Source organism: Panthera onca, chromosome F2 (assembly GCF_046562875.1).
Source record: "Panthera onca isolate mPanOnc1 chromosome F2, mPanOnc1 haplotype 2, whole genome shotgun sequence".
NCBI classification, from domain to species: domain Eukaryota; kingdom Metazoa; phylum Chordata; class Mammalia; order Carnivora; family Felidae; genus Panthera; species Panthera onca.
In genome coordinates this window covers 53242611-53263594 of record NC_138356.1, presented here as the reverse complement: position 1 = coordinate 53263594, position 20984 = coordinate 53242611, and the positions used below count along the sequence as shown (strand labels likewise).

Below are 20984 nucleotides of genomic sequence, written 5' to 3'. Positions count from 1 at the left end.
CTGACTAGTCAATGCATATGTAGTCAAGAAACCACAGGCTTATTAAAGGCAGCATGGAATTTTGATCTATTGACAACTCCTAAGGAGTCCTATTTCTTGATTTATCAATATAGTACGAAAACCAGGGAAGTACAAATGTTCCCATGTTGAGATAATTCAATTCCAGCAGCGTCTTGTTCACTTGATATTTGTATTATGTACACACCAGATGATGTATTTAAGACATCATTATGCCTCCCTAAGCTTAAATGCTACCATTTGGTGTTTTAAACATGAAGCCTGGTTCTTTCTTCCTTCAATGTGCCCATGGATTTCAATCATTTTCTAGCCTAGGACTCAGCAAACTATGACCCATGGGCAAAATCTGGCTTGCCAGCTTTTTGGGGGGCCCTTGTAAAAAATAGCTTTAAGAGTTTTAAGTGGTTGAGAAAAATGTCAAAGGGGGAACAATATTTTGTGGTACACAAAAATGATACTTCAAATTTCAGTGTTCATAAATAAAGTTTTACTGGAAAACAGCCATGCACTACATATTGTCTATGGCTGTTTTTGATCTACAACAGAGTCGAGTAGTTTAGACAGAGACTGCATCGCCCACAAAACCTAAAATATTTACTATCTGGCCCTTTAGAGGAAAAGTTTGATGTTTCTTGCTCTAGCCTATTTGGAGTGTGAAGGGATTAAGAGATTCTTCTTGTTTTCCTTGAATAAGGGTTGAGTGGAGAGCAACCCCATGTTAGCTTCCATATACTTTGCTGTTTAGTTGGGTGGACAGAGGTGTATTTGCCAACATTTGGAAAAGTTCAACTAAATCTCAGGTCTGAAGTTTATAATAAACTGCTCTGGTTCCACCTTAATATGAAAAATTGACAAGTTAAAAAGGGAAAAGCACACAAGGTGTAACCAAGATGAGAGATCTGCTACTTGGTAGGAAAATAAAATCTGATAAGAGACATGAATTTGCTTTATGATTTTTACAATTGTTTCATTGTTACCATATTCCTTCCATTTGAGATCGTTGTCCTCCCCTCTCATTTGCTTTAAATAGGAAAAAAAAAAAGTCCCTTTAAACACCTGCCTTTGTATTCTCAGTAAATGTGTCCAAGTTTTAATTTCAGTTATTTTGAGAATACTTCAAATATGCATCACTTGAATATACAGGAAGTGAAGCCAACGTTTTTATAGTTCCTCATTGTTTGATTGCATGATTTTACATAAACATCAGTGTTTCTTCAGATTTTTTTCTGTGGGTGGGCCAGACATAATTTTTAAACATTCTAATATTAGAATGCATCTACCAACATATATTTCCCAATTTGAGTTTTGGGTATTTATTTTTTAAGTTTATTTATATATTAGCATGAATGGGGGGGTGCAGAGAGAGAGAGAGAGAGAGAGAGAGAGAGAATCTCAAGCAGACCCATGCTGTCAGCACAGAGCTTGACGTGGGGCTTGATCTCAGAAACCCTGAGATGATAACCTGAATCTAAATCAAGAGTCTGATACGTAACTGACTGAGCCACTCAGGTGCCCCAAGGTTTTGTGTGTGTGTGTTTGTTTTTAATGAACTACTGTAACACTTTAAAATGAGTCAGGAAAACAAAATACTTTTGATAGCATATGTATCCTCTAAAGTTGAAATAAGACACTTTTGGCATGCAAGGTAAAACTCTATAGATATCTGAAAAACAACATATGAATTTCCATTGATCCTATCTAATTAAAATTTGACTAAAGTTACAAACAAGGCCAGAATTTTGCAACCCTTGTGGTCACTGCCCCAATGGCCATGATAAACCACATTTAGTGCCCTTCATAAATTGAACATCTTCATTTTACGTAAAGGGCCCTGCACCTTTCTAGTAATATCTATTTAATATTTTGTGATACACAAGATAGCAATATTTTGGGTAGGCTTATGTAGCTCTAGGGAGTGATAAAATTATGTGGTACCTTTCACCTGTTCTTTTTATTCTCATTTTAAATGTGATGCTCCAAACAATCCTATGGTATGGTTAGGTCTGGTATTTTCCCTCCCATCTGATGGTGAAAGGAGTAGTAGGGCACAGAGAGGATGTAATTTCTCCTACTTCTAAGGTCAAAATTACATTTAGATCCATTTTCCTAAATCCTGGTTCCTAATATTTGAGTAGATGACTTCTCATGTAGGTAACCAACAAATGATTGTGTTCTGTTTCTTGAGCTGCATGGCCTAAAGAAGGGTGTAAAGCCACACGGGGTGCCTGGGTGGCTCAGTTGGTTAAGCGTCCGACTTTCAGCTCAGGTCATGATCTCATGGTTCATGAGTTCAAGCCCCATATTGAGCTCTGTGCTGACAGTTCAGAGCCTGAAGTCTGCTTCAGATTATGTGTCTCCCTCTCTCTGCCCCTTGACTGCTTGCTTACACACTCTCTCTCTAAAGTGAATAAACATTAAAAAAATAAAAATGAAAAAGGAAGGGTAAAGCCATTATATTGAGTACAGGCATTAGTCTCAGGATAATGTCTTTCATTTGAGTAGTGCAAATATATAAATATTTATTAAAATGATTATATATATATATATATATATATATATATATATATGCGCACATCTGTATATCTACTACAAATGGAGTATCCTGGTATTTTGTTGGTTCTTCCTTTAATCTGCCATCTTGGACTATCCTGTTTGGTAAAGTTTTACTCTCATGATAGCTCACATTCTGTGATCACTAATTACGCAGTAGATACTGTGCTGAAATCTTTGCCTTTATCAAGCTTCTGAAATGTCTCAAAAACCCTAAGATAGGACTGATGTTAACCTTTTTTTTTTTTTTTTTTATATAGATGATGATACTGAGGCAAAGGGTTTTGCCAACTTGCCCACAGTCACATAATGGTAAATGAGCCAAGATGCTAACCTCAGATCTGCTAACCACTGTACTATTTGAAAGGTCATGATATTCTCAACATAGTTCTTGTTTCCTGCCTTTGGATCCTGTTCTGAGTCTCCTATTCTGCACTTGACATAGTTGAATTTCATCCTGTGCTAATTCTCCTAATTAATAAAGGCAATCTTAACGTAAACCCATTGCAATGGGTTTTACACAGACTTCCACCCTGGATCTTCTTTTAACTCAGTAGTACTGGTTTTCTCTGTCATCACTCAAATAGTAAGTATGAAAACTTGAGTCCTGAAACCTCTGAGTCTGTCCTTTATTTATGTATTTTTTTAGGTTGAAATATCGTGAAGCTTCTCATGAGCTGTGTATAACTAGGCAATACTACAAAAAATGTAATTTAAAATTTTAGGTCATAATTTTCATCATTCCCTAGTCTAATGGGATTATTGCAATAGTATATATTAGAAAACGCATGACTTTGGTAACATAAAGCTTAAAAACTTCAGTTAAGTATACATAAGCCATTGCAAGTTTTGAGAAGGAATGTTAAACAAGAATATTTGAAGTTGTTAGAGAAGCCTAAAAATATTTAAACAATTAAAAAAAAAAACTCATATTAAGTTGCACAGTTTACTACTTCCCATGTGAAAAATTGCTAAAATTCTAATTCTGAATGTCTTTTGGAACAACCTGTCCCTGGAAATTCTGTTAAAATTTTAGCGTATACCGAGCTGGGGTTTTCCAGGGGCCAGCTTGATGCTTTTTGATACAGCTGCAATCCAAAGAATAAATACCCCTAGTGGGTGTCAGCATCTGCCACATTCTGAATGGAGATGCTGGTGCTTTGACAATAAAGGGCAGCTGAACAATTAGCAGTCAGATTTTCATGTTGTGCTAAGACAGCCTGTACCTGACAGTCTTGATGACCAAAAAATAATAGAAAAATGTTCATTTGTATGTGTCTGAGGTCCTGTCTACCTCACCGATTGCTTCCCTTTCTCCAATAATTAATTGCAATATATGGAATTACATTTTCACAGTTGGGCTTAACAAAGGCTGATTTTTCTATGCTTTTAATTTAAGGTTTTAATTCTCTTGTTTACTTGATTGCCATCTGAGATATTCATTTAAAAGATGGCTGTTGTCATCTAGATTTTTGGTGAGAAGATAAACAAAACTTCCTCTCCTGGTGTGCCAAAACCCTGAGAGAGCTGATACCAAAGTTGGGGGTGAGGGGAATTGTGCATCTTTTGTTTCTCTCGGTTTTTCATCTCTTCTACCCAGTTTGTCACTTTTATTGGTTCATTGTAACTCCCTTTCCTGTGACCATTACCTTTTAGTGTTGAGCTTCTTGGTGATTTTCCTTACCTCCATTCTTTCTTCTTTCAGGAAACTTAAGTTTCCTAAAGTATTCATTGCCTGCTCCCTTTGTATATAGGAAGGAGTAATCACATTATTACCTCATTGCCTGCCGCTGTACCTTTGCTTCTAGTAGACCAAGATCCTGAAATGCAGGAACATTGCTTTTTCATCTGAGCCTCTAGCTCTCCATCCTGATGCCTGGCCTCTGGCACTTTTTTTTTTTTTTTTTTTTTTTGAGAGAGAGGGAGAGAGGGAGGGAGAGGGCGGGCAGGCATGTGGGCACAGTCAGTGCAGAGGGAGAGGGAGAAAGAATCTTAAGCAGCCTCCATGCCCAGCACAAAGCCTGCCTTCTGGGTTTGATCTCATCACCATGAGATCATGACCTAAGCTGAAATCAAGAGTCCAATACCTAACTGACTGAGCCCCCCAGGCGCCCTATATGCTTCTGTCTGTTGAAATCAGGGAACAAACCAGTTACCATTTTGGTCATGTTGCTCTCATGCTCAAGAATCTATCAAGACTCTCTCCCTGCTAGACCAAGCCCTAATCTTGAGCCTAACTTCATTTTTATTAATTTTAATTATGACTTAAATACTTGAAGTCACACAAAGTTGAAGAGATTTATAACTTCCTTTTTTGAAACAAAGTAAAATAAGAAGTAAATTCCCCACTTACAGCAAAGTAACCATTTACTCTAAAGTAACCATCTTCCACTTCTGATCTCCAGCTCATTTAAGCCACTCTTCATTGGGCTCATCATGTGCCATATGAATTTTCTGTTGTGTGATTATGAATGGAGTCACCCTCGTCAAGACTCCACTCTTCCCTCTGTCTCTTTAAAACCTGCCCAGCTGAGGTTCCAACTTCCATGGCATATGTTACCTGCCACACTTGAATACTTAAGTTCTCTATTATAATTGTTTTCAGGTGTTGGACTATTTGTTCTTCCAATACGATTTGCATTCCTTTCCAGCAACCATGGCTTTTCTTTCTATATAACAGATATTTACAGGGCATGTGCAAGCAATCTCATACCTAGCATTCGAATGGGTTTTTAAATATAAAGGAATTGAGTTTTTAAATGGCACTTGTGTTCGTTCATTTGGCAAGCATTAAAACTCCACCATGTGTCCGGCACTGTGTTAGAAACAAAGAAATTACAGACTGAAAGAAAAACTGTAATGGCAGAACAGAAATGGATCTGTATTTTCTGCCTCTAATGTACACAGCACATGCCTTTAATATCTACTATGCTATATTGCAGTGCTTTGTGAGTGCCTCATGCCCCCCTGTTTTTGGCACCTCTAGGACAGGGAATGGGTATTATAATTTTATATTCTCAGGGTCTGGTACAATACCTGGCATGTGCTCCTTTTTTGGGGAATGCTTGGAATGAACTATTGAACTGAACTACAGTGTAATTTGAAAAATGTTATAATGGAGCCTGTGTGGGTACTGTGGAGGGACAGGAGAGGGGTACCTACCCTATTTTTGTTTCTTGGCCAGAGTAAGTTCCCCTTGCCAAATGACAGCCCCATCAGATTGTATTTGGACACAGTTTCACTTGGACAGTAATTTTACTTAAACCAATATTGGCAGTGCTCACTTGGATTACATTTTTGAGGAGGCACTGTAATTTAGAAGCATGTAAGTTGGCTAAAGTAGGGTCTTATTTCTGAACAAGGACAAAGTATAGATTTTTATGGAGACCTCTGTTCAGCAAACTCTGGTATCTCTGTTTTCTTAAGCCATATAGAGTTTTCTAAAGTTGATCAGTCTATTGAATGATCTCATTGGTGTTTTAAAACTCATTTATTTATAAAATTGACATAAGGATTTTCCTGAACTGTTAATAAAATAGCTATTTTTGGGAAGCAGTCCTGTTGTACCATTCAGGTAAATACGAGTAGTTCTGTATCTTCTGCACCTGTTTTGATTTTTTTATGGATAACGAGAATGTTTTATATAAATGAATTAATAAGGTTGATGTGAATCCCACTTATTTAAAGATCACAAGCTGAAGAAATTTCTGGGAGAGAATGGATACAGGCTAGAGGGGAACCTGGAACTATAAGTTCCTACAAATAGTAGTTTTCTCCAAAGCAGAAGAGTTAGATCTGGGAGAAGTGGCTGAACGGGACAGGCGGTTGTGGATGGAACTGGAGTTGGTAATAAAGAGGTTCCAGGAAGCATGTCAAGAAGTAGACTGGCAGGGTAGGTGGTTGAGACAGTTGCTTTGAAAGCTTTTGGTTCAAAGGCATTTGATTTGATGCGCTCTCAGTTTAGGCTTCTGAGTGTGTGGGCTGCCTGTGTTGGTTTTATGTTGTGGCAGGATCCCTGAGACCCAGGAAGGTTAGCGGAGCTTCAGATCATGTCAGGACTTGGTGCCAATCAAAGCTTCTGTTTAAATGCTTTGTTAAATAAATATTTTGATATTTTTTCTCCTAATGATTTGAATGAAGGAAAAGCACCATTGAACATATGGAAATGAAGGATATTGATGAGATGGTCAGTTGTGTATTTTGAAGGCTAAGGTAGTTCAACATTATCATATAAGGGGTATAATTTCACGCATATAACTCTGAAAAGAAATTGTGTGTGGCATAATTGGGGATGGAATGCCTGTTAAAATCAAAATAACTTCTTTCAGAATGTTAATATAGTGTTTTCTGTAAATTTAATCAGGTCACAGTGTTCATTAAAATAAATTTTTCTGTTTTACTTTTAATACACAAACACATTAAAATTATAAAAGATTCATATGATTCAGGGGCTCCTGGGTGGCTTAATTGGTTGGGCATATGACTCTTGGTTTCGGCTCAGGTCATGATGCCGAAGTTATGGGATCCAACTCCATGTCAGTCTCCTGGCTGAGCATGGAGCCTGCTTAAGATATTCATATTCTCATTCATTCATTCTCTCTCTCTCTCTCTCTCTCTCTCTCTCTCTCAAATAAAAATTAAAAAAAAAATTAAAGGTTCAGATCATTCAGAAATGTATAATTTTTAACATATTTCAAAATTCCACCACCTCTTTCCCAAGTTCTCTAGGCTCCTTCATACATACACACATGTGCAGTCATTGCACCCTACTCCATATATCCTGCAACAGGCCTTTTTAACTTACTGATAGATCTCAGAGATTTTCTCAGTCACTGCTTATAATTCACCCTGTGCTGCTTCATGGTTGTAGTAGTCTACAGTTTGCATCAGATATTTATTCTCCTTAGATTTGAGGACAAATAATCAAGATTTTCTTTAGGTATTTTTACATAGAATGATAGGTATTTCAGAAATTCCACATTCTGTGAACTGGTATTAGGAGCATGGAATGAAATGAGGAAAGGGAGCTACAAGTAAGAGTAAATATGGGCAGAGGACCTTATAAAATTATTTCCAAATGCTTACTGCTATAACTTTTAGGCCAAAAAGCTTATTGGCATAATCCGTGTTTTAAAGAAAACTCAGACCTTGTAGATAACCGCAGATTTATGAAGTGTATAGTTCTCTTTTCTCTTCTTAATATAAATGCTTTGTTGTCTTCACCCTTTAGTTCTATTTTATCCTTTGGAATGTTTATAATTATTTTGAAAAATAATTCAGCTAATAGGAAGGGCTGCTTGCTTTTTTGAAAAAGCAAGACAACCAACAATTTGTGGACACAATGTATTTTGGTCATGATTAAGAACCAACTGACCAGCTATAGATGACAGTTTTATTAAAATATAAGTCACAGCATTTAAGATTACAAGTGCATATTTTGTGGGGTGACAAATTGTTCTTTACCCACTATCCTCCCCCAAAGAGTGATAGTGTAATTTGACTATGGACTTCTACGCATTGGTTTTCCAGTTGTAAATTTAAAACATTTTAGGAACAGACTTAGATGCGTCATGGTGGTCATTTAATGCATGAAGCCTGTTAGACCCAAGATTGAAAGGTGAAGGTTGCTATTTACTTTTTATGGGTCCAGAAACTTTCATTATTTAAACTGTAGTCTATTTCAAAAAAATATTTTTTAGTCTTTAAATTCTGTTTTCTCATTTTGCTTTCTCAATTTTCAAAATTTTAATATTCAGTGATGTCCTGTTTTGGTTCTATGTTCTATTCCATTATCTCTTTGCTTGCAGCAACTGTACATTTTAAAGCTTTTCTGAATTATTAAAGGACCAAATACAGTAGTGACATTCAGAGGCTTGTTAAATGAATAAAAGTGATGCCATGGAGTTTTCCTAGAGGTTAACATATTGTCAGTTGCCGTCAACCAAATCTCTTACAAGTAATGCACTATATAATCTGTTGAAAACCTGAATTTTCAATTAACCAGTCCTCCAGCCTTCTCTTCTTTCCTCTCCTTGAAGAGCAGAGTATATTTATTTTCACCTGTGTAAGCCAATTATCTCCAGTCCAGATGTTACCGGTCTACCAGGGAATCTGACCTAGAATACTAGTCTATAAATTGGTTCTTTTTACACTTTGTTGAAATGTGTGTGGTTTAGTGGAAAACATACACGTTTCTAATCTGTTGCTTCTGTGTGCAGACTGCCTATTATGAGCCAGTCAATTTGCATATACTATTACAAATCTCTACAATAATAGTCTTGTAAGGTCAGTGATGTGTCCCTGTTTTATACAGAAGGAAATAGACACTCAGAGCTCTGTAGTTACTTGCCCAGAGTCACAGAGCTGCTAAGAGGAGAGCTGGGATTCAAACCCAGAAATAGCAGACCTAAAAGCACTTCTTTTTTAACAAACTGTTCCTAGAGAAATTCTGTTAGCACGTTATAGAGAAAAGAATACAGATTTAGAAGGCAATCAGTTTGGGGGCCTTTCAGAATCACCTCAGCCACTATTAGCTGTGTGACTTTCTCTTGATCTCAAGTTCCTTTTTTTGCAAACTAGGGATAGTACTGCTTACCTTATAGGATTATTATAAAGACTAAATGGAAATGCATGTAAAGACTTTGGCACATTGTAAGCTTTCAAAAAGAGTGACTATACTATCCCTCCAAGTTAAGACACCTTCTGCTGAAAGTAAATGTCAGCACTGACTAACATTAAAGAGAATTTTAATTTACTGTCCTGAAAACAGAAGATACTGATTAGAGTATTCCCATTGTGTTTTTCATTGTAGGTCTTTTGAAGAGCAGAACAGATTTCAATCCCAGCAGCAATGCAATTTGTAGTGGGCGTGTTTTCTTTTTCTTTTTAATCCTTTGTTTTAATCTCATTTGGAGTTGCAAAATTTTCTGAAGGGTCTTATGCTTGCTGCCTAGGGCCCTAGGCTGGAATTTTCTCTTAGCCTATTGATGTGGTGAGCTGTTGGAAGAGGTAGGAGTGATTTAGAATGAGATGGCATTAGGAAACAAATGAGTTGAACACATATTTTTCTGACCACTAGAATTTCGATTGAGCTAACCGGTAAGTTTGTGAGTTTTATTTGCAAAACAAGTAAATTTCTTTGACTGAAATTTTCTTTTTCTCTTTAAAATTGTTTTTAGGATGCAGAATAGAAAACTGTGATTCTTGCTTTAGCAAAGACTTTTGTACCAAGTGCAAAGTAGGCTTTTATTTGCATAGAGGCCGTTGCTTTGATGAATGTCCAGATGGTTTTGCACCATTAGATGAAACCATGGAATGTGTGGGTGAGTAGTTTTTCATGTAACTTTCAAACGTCAACTTTTATTTTAACACCTGTTCCTTGAAAAAATTATGCATGCTGGATATATTTAACCTAAAAACAAATTGGTTCTCTTGTTAATTAGAACTGAAAATTATTTAAGTTCTTTGCTGCCTTGCTGAATTTTTTTAGGCATCGTGACATTGGTAGTGTCCTATTAAATCTTCCTACAAAATTTGCTAGTCATACATTGGCTAGGTTCAACTATTTAAATGCTGGTATGTTTTTATCATCTGTAACACATATATTAGAAGTTGTAAAAAACGAAATTTCAAGCAGTACCATGAACTATTCTATCACTTTTTAATGTATCTTAATTATGGAGCTTCCTGTTTAGCCATTTAAAAAGTTGAAAAGAAAAATTTTGTGCAAAATGTTTTGTGGATTATTTGCTGCATGTTGGAAAGTGTATTAAAACAATGTTACTTTTTACTAAATTTAGATATCTAGAATGTGTAACTTAATATACACTGTTCATGAATAGTTAGGAGTACATGTTTTAAAAATGTTACAATTTTTGAGTGTTTGAAAAACACTGCTATTTTTAGACAACTGATTAGAATGTAAAGATCTGTGAGTACCTACATTTTGATGAATGCCTAATCTAACGAATCTAACATCCAGGTGTAATGGCATTACCATCACACCCCCTTCTCACCACCCTGGATTCTATTTGACATGTTATACATGTGAGAGGATTTATGACAGAATTGTGTATTAAATGAGACTTTGCATCCCCTTAAAATGGGGACTTCAAAAATGAGAACTTTTTTTTCTGCAGAAATATTGTTGAAATAGTCTAATGATCTATTTGAAGATTTGCAGAGAACACATTCAAATGACAGGATTTTGAAGAAATGTGTACTTATATTCTTGTTTATGTGGGGGTTAATATGTTCATACAGGTGACACCCTAAAAAAAAAAAAGAAAGTCATCAGAAGAGAATATTCAGAATGTTGAATTTCCTTTTGAGAGGCAAGACCCACACCCATTACAAATGTTCAGTGGAAACTCTTATGAAATCCTTAAGTATAAAAAATTACAAATAGAGCCCTATGTGCTTCCCTGAGTAAAAACTCTTAAATAGCTTTGAGAAATCTATGTGTAACCACTATGCCTGCTGAGATCTGAAATGCCAAAATATTGTGTGTGGACTCAGGGCCTGAGTCCTCATCTGCTAGTGCAAAGGGGTTTTTGCATGGTGAATTTGGTGAGGAGGTTTAACTCTGCATATTTTTATCCTTTCATTCCTCATCCCAGGGGATGGGGAAGTCACAATTGTGAGTTGCCATGGGGGCATTTGGAATTAACCTGTAAAATTTTGTCTTCTGTCATAATTTGAAAAGAGGCTTTTCTTCTCTTGGTTTTAGCTATTGAATCTGTTAAAGACTCTATATTTCAGTATCTTTAGAAGGGACCAATGGCATTCCTCTAAAAAATAAGATAAATACAAAGTAATAGTCTTTAAATTACTTAAGTGGCAGTTCCTTGACGTAGATGAGAGTAACCCTATGGTCCAAAATATTAAAGTGTCTGAAAAGGGAATACAGGTCTTTGTGGGCTGTAAAACATAATTTATCTGAAGGAGGTGTGGAGAAAACACAGCTATAAAGTTTGGCAGTGGAACAAATGGACACCAAATTGTTACCTGTGTTTGTATTTTTTTTTCTTTTTTTCTTTATTAGAAGGATGCGAAGTTGGTCATTGGAGTGAATGGGGAGCTTGTAGCAGAAATAATCGCACATGTGGATTTAAATGGGGTCTGGAAACCAGAACACGGCAAATTGTTAAAAAGCCAGCAAAGGACACGATACCATGTCCAACCATCGCTGAATCCAGGAGATGTAAGATGGCCATGAGGCATTGTCCGGGAGGTGAGTTTAGAGAATTAACGATGGTGGGCTCTGTGCTCTCTGACTTCTCTTCTCCCTAACCATCCTCCCTCCCCATAGAGGAAACCTAATAATATGACTGGTGACAAGGTAAAATGTATCCTGTAGTTACTAAGAGACAAATTCTTAAAATGTGAAGAATATAAAGTGAATATTTCACTTTTGTGATCCCTTGAAAATGATTTGGAAGAGTACATGACAAATGAGCTTTCTAAAATGAGAGTTTTACAATGTGTGTGTGTGTGGGGGGGGGGGGGGCGCTGATGTGCCCTGGCAGATGTTGCTCTGAGGGAAGTGGCCAACTTTCAGTTGAGAAGAGTCTAGATTAGGAGGGTTTATGAAATCTGTAAAATCATCTACATCATTACTAGTTGAAGATGACAACTTAAAATAAACTTGCCCAAACACTGGGAAGAATAAATGTTGTCTTAATGTTACCACAATTAGCTGGTTCCCTTTGTTTGGATAATAATTTGTCGAAAACAGCTACTGGTATGTGTGTGTTTATTCATGTCTTTGTAGTAATTGTGCTGATTTGCAGTAATTATTCTGTAATAACAGGATTAGGCCCATTTACAAATTAGGAGAAGCATACATAGCTCAGGTGCTGGCTGAAGCTGAGTCAGTACATTGAAATGCAGTTTTTAGCGATGTCACTGTGGTTCTTAAAGCATAATCGCTTGTTACTATTTATTTTATCACCAGCGGATGCTACATTGCCAGAGATGAAGTGGGGATTTTTCTAGTGCACAAAATAGAAAGGCAAAAAAAAAAAAAAAAAAGCAAGTTGTGTTTGGAAAACTGCCCTTGAAAATAATCAAAACGTTTGTTTGCCTCCATTCTTGCTATTAGGACATAGCTTTTCAGCCCTGTAGCTGTAGCCCAGAAAGAATATATATCTGCTTAAATGGATTTATATTCCTATTATGCTTCCTCGTAGAGAGGTTTATGATCCATGGAGGAAGACAAAACTTTTAAGACTTGAAGACTCCAGTCGGCTTTTGAGAACTATTAGATCCAGATTCAGAAGCTACTATTAGGAAGGCAGATTTTCCTCTTGAATTAGTTTTGCTTTCCTTCACTGGGGCTTCGAAACAAAGTTTTTTTGGGTCTGCTTTTCACTAACAAGGATGGTTTTGTTCAGTTCAACTGAGTATTTTTCAGTCAAAATAAAAGAAAATATTTTCTTACAAAACTAATAAGGCACTTCTTGGATAGCTGAGAGCATTTAACCTGCAACCTTGTGCCTAAAAACAAACCCGATGTATTCAGGTATTGGAAATAAAGACTTTCTTTGTTGTATATTGTTTATGTAACTACCCCCCACCATCCCTCTTCCAGCAACGTGGCCCCCCAATTGTGGTTTACGTTAATAGCAAAAATTAACCTGAAAATGCTCCTATAACAAACATGCTTATGTGTAACAAGAGCCGGCACATTCCCCTCCCCTCTGAAATGATTTTGACCTACCCCAGGTCTGGCTTGAGAGTTTTGTAGATAACAGCTACATTGTTAACCTATAATGTTTATGGCATTTTTATATATTTTCTTTTGCTTCCAGCAATACTAAATAGAATATAACCTGACAGTGTCAGTAGCTGAAATTATGTCAAAACAAACATTTATGTATCATCTGCTAATAATCTCTTTTTGACCACTGAACCAGTAATGAACTTGGATTTAATTTCCTATTTAGGTTTTACCAAGCATTATTTATTAGGAGAGGGCAGCTATCACTCTAACCCCTGTATCTAAATTTTTGGTTTGATAAATTCAGTATTATCTAACCTTTAAAGTTAGGAGGTTTGAAAAGTTGTATTAGAATTTGTTTTACTGTTTAATGTTTCATAAAAAGAACTAAAATAGAACTGCTGATAGAAATTGAAGGTTACTCTCCAATAAAAAACTTCTATTTACAAATGTAGGAAATGAAAAGTAGAAAATTAGTCTTGGAACTTGAGCTCCAATTGATAAAAATTGGCATAACTTCCAGTGGAGTAACCCACCTTGCCTCAGGTGAGAGAGGGAACAGTTCCTTTTTTCAGCAGGTCATGGTCATTAATGGAAGAATGGAGAAGAAAACCACTTTATCCCATTTTACATCTTGACTTGATTTCAGTGATCTGCTTTGACAAACCATGCAAAAATGTAAGTCGTAATCAGGTTGGGAATACAGGCATTTTTCAGATCTTTTCAACATATGTATGGATTTCTCTCCTGTTGGAGCCAATCTTAACCTGATTGCACACAAATGCAGCCTTAACCTCCTTCACACTAAAGCACTGGCACATTAAAATCAGCTGCTTTTGATTACTGGAAGGCAGAAGTTAGAGGTCAGCAAAATGGAATAGTCACTAAGTGTATAAGATATTACACTGAGATCTATTAGAAATGAGAACATAAATGGATAGAAGATAAAAAAAAATGTAATGTTTTAGTATAACTTTTCTTATTGCATGCTTATTTGCCTTTTTTAAGAAAGGAAGAATACCTGGAAATAACTTAAGTCATGGATTGATTTGCACGTTAAGTTATTCAGTGTTCATTCCCCAACTTCTCTTTCTGATTAGTTGAGTTTTGGGGGCTTTTCTGACACTCATTCGTTGGGATTCTGGTCTAGCGATCACAAGATCTGGGTCTCTGCACCCTGTCAACTCGTTAACTCTGTGACCCTTGGCAAGTCACTTAACCTCTCTTGGCCTCTATTTCCTCATTTGTAAATTGAGGGTATTGGGGCGGGCAATTTCTAAGATCCAGTCCAATTCTAAAATCCAATGATTCTAAGACAAATCACCAACAGATATGGGCAAGGTCTGCGGTCGTCATGTAAGTCCAAGAGCATTGTTCATGCCTAAAGGACTGAACAGTCTTCCAGTAGCTATAGTGTGCATTTGCCAAACCCTTCCACATCTGGCAGCTTTTCGCCCTCCTCCTGCCTCCTCATGGCTAGTCAACTATCCAAGACTAAGCAAGACTCTAAATCTGCCTATGACCTGTGGTTTACCAAAGATAGCAGGAGGCTGGAGGAAAAAAAGAGAGGGGATCATAAAAGACCACGATAAAAAGAGGTAAACAGAGAGCAAAAAAAAAAAAAAAACAAAACAAAAAAAAAAAACAAAAAAAAACAACAACAAAAAAAAAAACAATGAGTGTAGGAAACAAGTGCAAAAAAGAAAGGTCTACTTAAAAAGAAAGAGCCTACTTATTGTGGATATCTGTCTTCACTTTCCTTGCTCCATTCTGTAGGGACTAGTTTATTCTATTAATATACAGCCTGGAGCTTCAAATGGAAGGGATTTCAAGTCATGACCCTGTGCATTAGATAATATGTTAGTAGAAAAATACAAACATTCTGTTATCATATATTTAAATGACAAATGGGAGAATAGAATCATGGTGCTAAGGTGTAGAGTTGAAAGATGTTCATGTACAGGGGAAACTGTTACTTGGGTGACTGTAGTCTTCAGGACTGGCCAACATAACCTCAACCTGAGATATTCTGTCTGTGTGTATGACACTCCTTGTTACTTTGTAAGGTCCCCTGACAATTAACGTTAATTTATCAGGTATTATTGAGCACTGCTATGTACCAATCACTTGCCTAGGCATGATACTGCTCAGAGTCTTCACAGAACTGTTTCTAGTGGGAATCTTGGCAATCAAGAAGTAAGTGGATGAATGCATAATTTCACGTGGAGATGGAGGCCAGCAAGAAATACAAAGCAGGATAATGAACTAGTGAAAGATTGAGAATAGGAGTGTACTATTTTACATAGGGAATTTAGGGAAATGGAGGGAGTAACATTTGATCAGAGATCTGAATGAAGGAGATCTTCTGAAGAGCTAAGGAAGGATCTTTTTAGCTATTGACACAATGGTTGTGAATGTCCTTGATTCTCCCGCAGCATATTGGGGAAGAGGAAGAAACTGCAATCCAGGAAGGCTCTGACTGGTCCACGGTGATACGTGGCAAGTTTCCAGTGGTAGGTCCAGGACTAGGACTAATGTCTTCCTGCCTGGGAAACCCAAGTTTTCCTTGTTCCTTACAATAAAAATCAAAGATAAAGCTATGGTTGTCTATCAAAGAAGCCAACTCTAAACTATTTCTCCCCCAATCCCAACACATCATCTTAGTTTTGCTCTACAAATACTTTAAAAAAAACCTGACACCCTGCGGTTACCAACCCCTCCCAGTATCTTCCAACTTGAAATAGTAAAGCATACTCCAAGAGTCATTTCATAAATGCCCGAGTATTGAACCACTGGCTTTGCTTTGATTCAGCCACACCTACAAAGTCCCGCTTCTTTAATTTTAGTATCATTGGTCCTCTGTTGGGGGGAAAAGTGTGACTTCCAGATTGTTCTTTTCATCTTAGTGTGTTTGAGTCACCCTCGAGGCCAGCCTCTAAGGCTGCCTTGCGTTGAGCCATGCTCAGCACTCGCCTGGGCTTACTTGCTTTCAGGGGGAAGGTCTAGGGATTTGAGTCCCACCTCTGCATTTTGGGCTCTGTGCCCAGCATGGCTTTGCTCTTTCTGACCCAGTGAAGCAATCAGACTTGATAAAGTAATTTAGGCAATGCTTTGACAGACACTTACAGCTGTCTGTCTCTTTGGCTTGTGGCTGCCTCTACTCACTGTGCAGCAGTTATTAGTACATTATGATGCATTTCTTAAGCCCTCATCATATTTTCTCAGAATTGTGCTAACTTTAAATATAGAACCTGCTACTATATACTATTTCAATTTGAAAATGACTCATTCCTTTTATGAGACATTAATTGACCTTCATCTTTTTTTTAAGTGGCTTTCAACTTGATAGGAAACAAAAAATACTATTTTAGCGACTCAGAAACAATCTCTGCAAACATCTACTTTTTAAAAGGCAGCAGTAATAAGACCTCTCTAATCTTTGTTTTCTGTATATAAACTGACAGCAACATGTGCACTAGGTATTAGATAATTGAACTAAAGATGGTTGTGGATTGTGATGGATTAAACTGAGAGCAGGAAATAAGCACATTTGCAGTAGGATAGGGTCAAGAAAATATGCTTTAGACATATGTTCTTTATTTTTCTACATTTTGTTTACATTTGAGTTGCAATTTATGTGGTCTGCTTTATGCATGCCAACCTCAAGAGTTGGTTTGGAAGAGAGGAGAAGAGAAAAACCTTTTCTTCTGAAACTTTCCGAGTTGTCAGGAATGTAGGTGCCGAATTTATGATATGAAGAAGAGAGCATTCTGGTTGCCTCCATGTTTGCTATGCTAAATACCTTTCTATATTTCTTTTAAGATCAGTGATTTGTGTTAGTCACCTTAGGCATATTGTGCACTTTCCCAGGTACTCTGGATACATGGCAGCTAATTGTGATGTTTATTCTAGAGAGATTATAAACTGGGACAGTCATCACCTTTTAAATGTTAATGTAAATTATTATATAAAATTGACATTTAACAAAGGTCCATCTGTCTTTAAACATTTCTGCATTTTTGTTAGTAGCTAAAGTGTCCATAATTCCTGCATCGGTGGTCTGAACAACGAGCCTTTAGGTAGTGTCCTGTGACATGACCCCTTGCTCTTTATTCCCTTCCCTATCACTTTTTAGTATTTTAAATTTGCTTCCTGGAAAGTGGATAGGTTTTCGTGTTTTAGCAGTGATTTCTTTGAGACTTGCTTATTGTCACATTTCTGATGGTAAGGGTCTAAGGCTATGGGGGAACAGAAAAGTGGGCTCTAATGCACCATGCTTTGGGGATGATGAAAACTCAAGACACAAAGCTAAGTACGGTCTTGGACACAGACATGAAAGTCCGAGGGTGTGCAAAGCACCGATAGCATGGAGTCTGCAGGAAAGGCTAGGAGACCAGCTCTTCTGCCAGTTTCATATTGAGCCTGACTTGGTGCCAGCTTTGCCTGCCCGAGGGGGCCAGGGAGTGAGTGAGTGAAAGATGCCCCACCTTTGTGCTGTTCTCTACAGCATCCCATCTGGGGTCTCTCCTAGCCTTGTTTAATTACAGTGAGGAGCAACATGTACTAGTCTCTTTTATGGGCACTTGTAAAAAGGATTTCTCAACTACACATGTCACCAAAGGCCTGATGTTCTATGTGCGAGAAGGCAAGGACAGAAAAATTCCAAAGGGGCCTTTGTCTTACACAGCAGTAAGCTACTCTGATCTTAATGTAAAATATATAAAGCAATTTTTACAACACTCTAAAATAAAAACAACTTTAATAGGACACACATGGTGTCAGTGGTAAAAATTTTTTCCCCCTTCTAGGGGACGTTTTTATTTTTCTTCCTTAGGAGATAAGGAAGCCTGAAGTATAAATCCCCTCATGGTTTCTTAGAACAACTTACTTTCCTCATCAGACACCTCTCTAGGATCTTTAAATGGTGTTGATAAAAATGGTGCAGGCGGTTTGCTCACTGAGATTTCCTGTAAATGCGTATCTAGCTACTGGACTGACCTAGAGCTGCTGCGGTGGATATCGTCCAGGATCAGGAGGCAGAAAGAAAACATTTTAATGGAAATAGTGACAGAGTTTTACTAACATCTCAGAATGACTCATGTTGTCATCATACAGAAGTGGTTAAGAAGATACAATTATTCTGTGCAATAGAGTGGGGCAAAAAGTTTCGGGTGGCAGAAGTTATTAGCATTTATTTAAACTAAACATGTAAAGGCAGTAGGTTTTGCTTTACAATCGACCTGTTTATGTAATACTTGGACCTACTATTTCCGTGTGTCAGTATTATTTTCTTCTATTTGAGGACTTTGGAAACTAGGAGTAAAATATTTGAACTTGTATAGTCAAGAGACATTGAACAATTGATGTTATGCCCTTATGTTCATTAGTCCAGTGATTTAATAATAACTTAATGTGAAAAGATATTTAATGACATGGTAAAACAAAATTTAAACATCAGAACTAGGACAAACTTAGAGGCTCAGGACTGATAAAGAAAATAGACTATATGAATACATGCAGTATTCACATTTTCAACCAACTGGTTGAAATAATTGAGCCAAAATTTGACCTTGGGTTACCTATCCAAGGCAAAGGGGAAAGGTAGATATGTTTTTTTCTATCTTAATTTCAAAGAAATGACAAATTACAAAATACAATATCAATTTAATAAGTTTTTGAATGGAGAAGTTGGTGTATATGTACATATATGCATATATGTGTATATTCACATAACATACATAAACATATACACATATATGCATATGTATGTATATGAATGTATACATATATGCACACATGTATGTACACAAAAATGAGTACTCATTCCAATTTCAGACACATGAAAGTGTGTGCCTGTGTGTGGGGGGGGTGGGACCTGCATCATAGAATTAAGGAAATTAATGATAATTATTACAGAAAACATTTCCGTTCCATAGGGAGACAAACACTAAACAGATTTCTCAAATCAAGAATCACATTCAGAGCAATGAACAGTATGGTGGACCATGTCTTTACCAATATCCATATCTCAAGCATGTGTTTTCAGAAGATAGAAGGCAACTTGGGAGTGTTTATTCCTTAATGTAAGCTGAAGGTATAATCCATGAAAGTTGACTGGAGGCCTGGGCAATATGGAATTGAGATTTGTTGACTTATCAGTTGTATTTGAGTACAATTGTTCAGTAGGTTCTTTTAGTGAATAATGAATACATCTAGAACTTTGTGTAAGAGAATCCAGAAAATGTGCATTTGTATTGAGGGTCAGTTACTTTTTGTACTTGTCAATAACCATAACTGTGGTGTCTATTCTATATAATACAATGTTCTTAAGTAAGATCAGGAGATGCATATTTAGATGTAGAGTTATTTCTGGTGATTATCTCAAGCCTTGCACTAATAATTTGGCCTTGTCCGTCCCCCCAAGGCTGACCTTCAGTTATTTTAATCTGTCAAAACTATTTGGTATGAGAGAACTACGTAAATTTTGAGTAAATTCTTACTGAGTGTAACTGACTTCATTAAAATATGTTGCAAGGTGACTTCTAATTTCTCTTTTGAGAAAATTTTTCCATTTTCATACCTATAAGTTCATTAAATCAATATTCAAACATCTATTAATACCTATGTTCTAAAGAAACAGGCAGATTGAAAGTGATACAAACAGATGAGTTTATAGTCTCCTTAAGGAAGAAGAAAATGCACATTACAAAATAATAAAAGCAAAATAATAATAAATTATTATAATAATAATAAAAATGTAAAAGCACATTACAAAATCATAAAAGATTTTATGATTCTACACTTTGGTGTAATTTGGAGTTGGTAAATGGTAAGTATCATTATAGGCTCTGGTGTTACAGAAAATATTTTCGGCTGTTGTGGCCAGGAGATGCTCCTTGAAGAACAAATTTAAATGATAATTAAAAGGGGTAGATGGGAAACACATTTGAAAAGGGGAGGAGATTATTTTAGACTGAGAGACCATTGTGGGGAAAGATGTAGATGCCAAAGTGTGCCTCTTGTGTCCAAGAGAGGGTGAGCAGAAGAACCTGGCTGCAGCTCCGAGATTGTCAGTGGCAATACAAAAGCTCACAGCAAAAATAGAAGTTGCATACTGTTTGCCAAGTGCCTCTATGGAGAGGACAGGGTTTTTAATTTTACCTAGTACACAGTGGAGACCCATGGGGTACTTGACTGTGGAGGTATTTTAACAGAATGCTGGTTGAAGACAGAAGTGGTTGAGGTGGTGTCTGTGAAGTGTAACTAAGTACACTTCACATCCCAAATTTGGGGCAGAGCGTTAAGCAGAGTCTGAGTTTGAGAGAATTAACAGAGAATACTTATGGGTTCTGATGTTTATGCATTTTTCTGTTATGCTTGCTTTTCTAAAGAGTGAAGGATTTTGCTTTGACTTGCGGTCCACTGTGACTCTTATCTTTTTCTGCCAACTTTTTAAGCCAAGCCATTCCCTAGTTTGTATTAGTGCAGTTTATTTTTTAAAAATGTAGGCACATTTTGCATTCACCCTAACTGAACTATATTTACTTTCTAACTGCTATTTCCATTTGCCATTTACCAAGACCCTTGGATGTATTATTCTTTATTTTCTGGCTTATGATGTTAACCTTCTAATGGATTTCCTTTACCAGTCAGCTTGAAGTACTTTGAAAATTTAAAGTATACACATTAAATACTA

At 36.7% G+C, this 20984-nt stretch overlaps 1 protein-coding gene across 1 annotated transcript in view; it reads left to right on the top strand.

Moving 5' to 3' along the window:
• The window catches only part of RSPO2 (R-spondin 2), a 170103-nt gene that overhangs the window by 101028 nt on the left and 48091 nt on the right, over positions 1–20984 (top strand). The window contains exons 4-5 of the mRNA XM_060611154.3: positions 9747–9890; positions 11612–11800. Of these exons, the coding sequence (XP_060467137.1) occupies positions 9747–9890; positions 11612–11800 (333 nt within the window). The remainder of the gene's footprint in view (positions 1–9746; positions 9891–11611; positions 11801–20984) is intronic.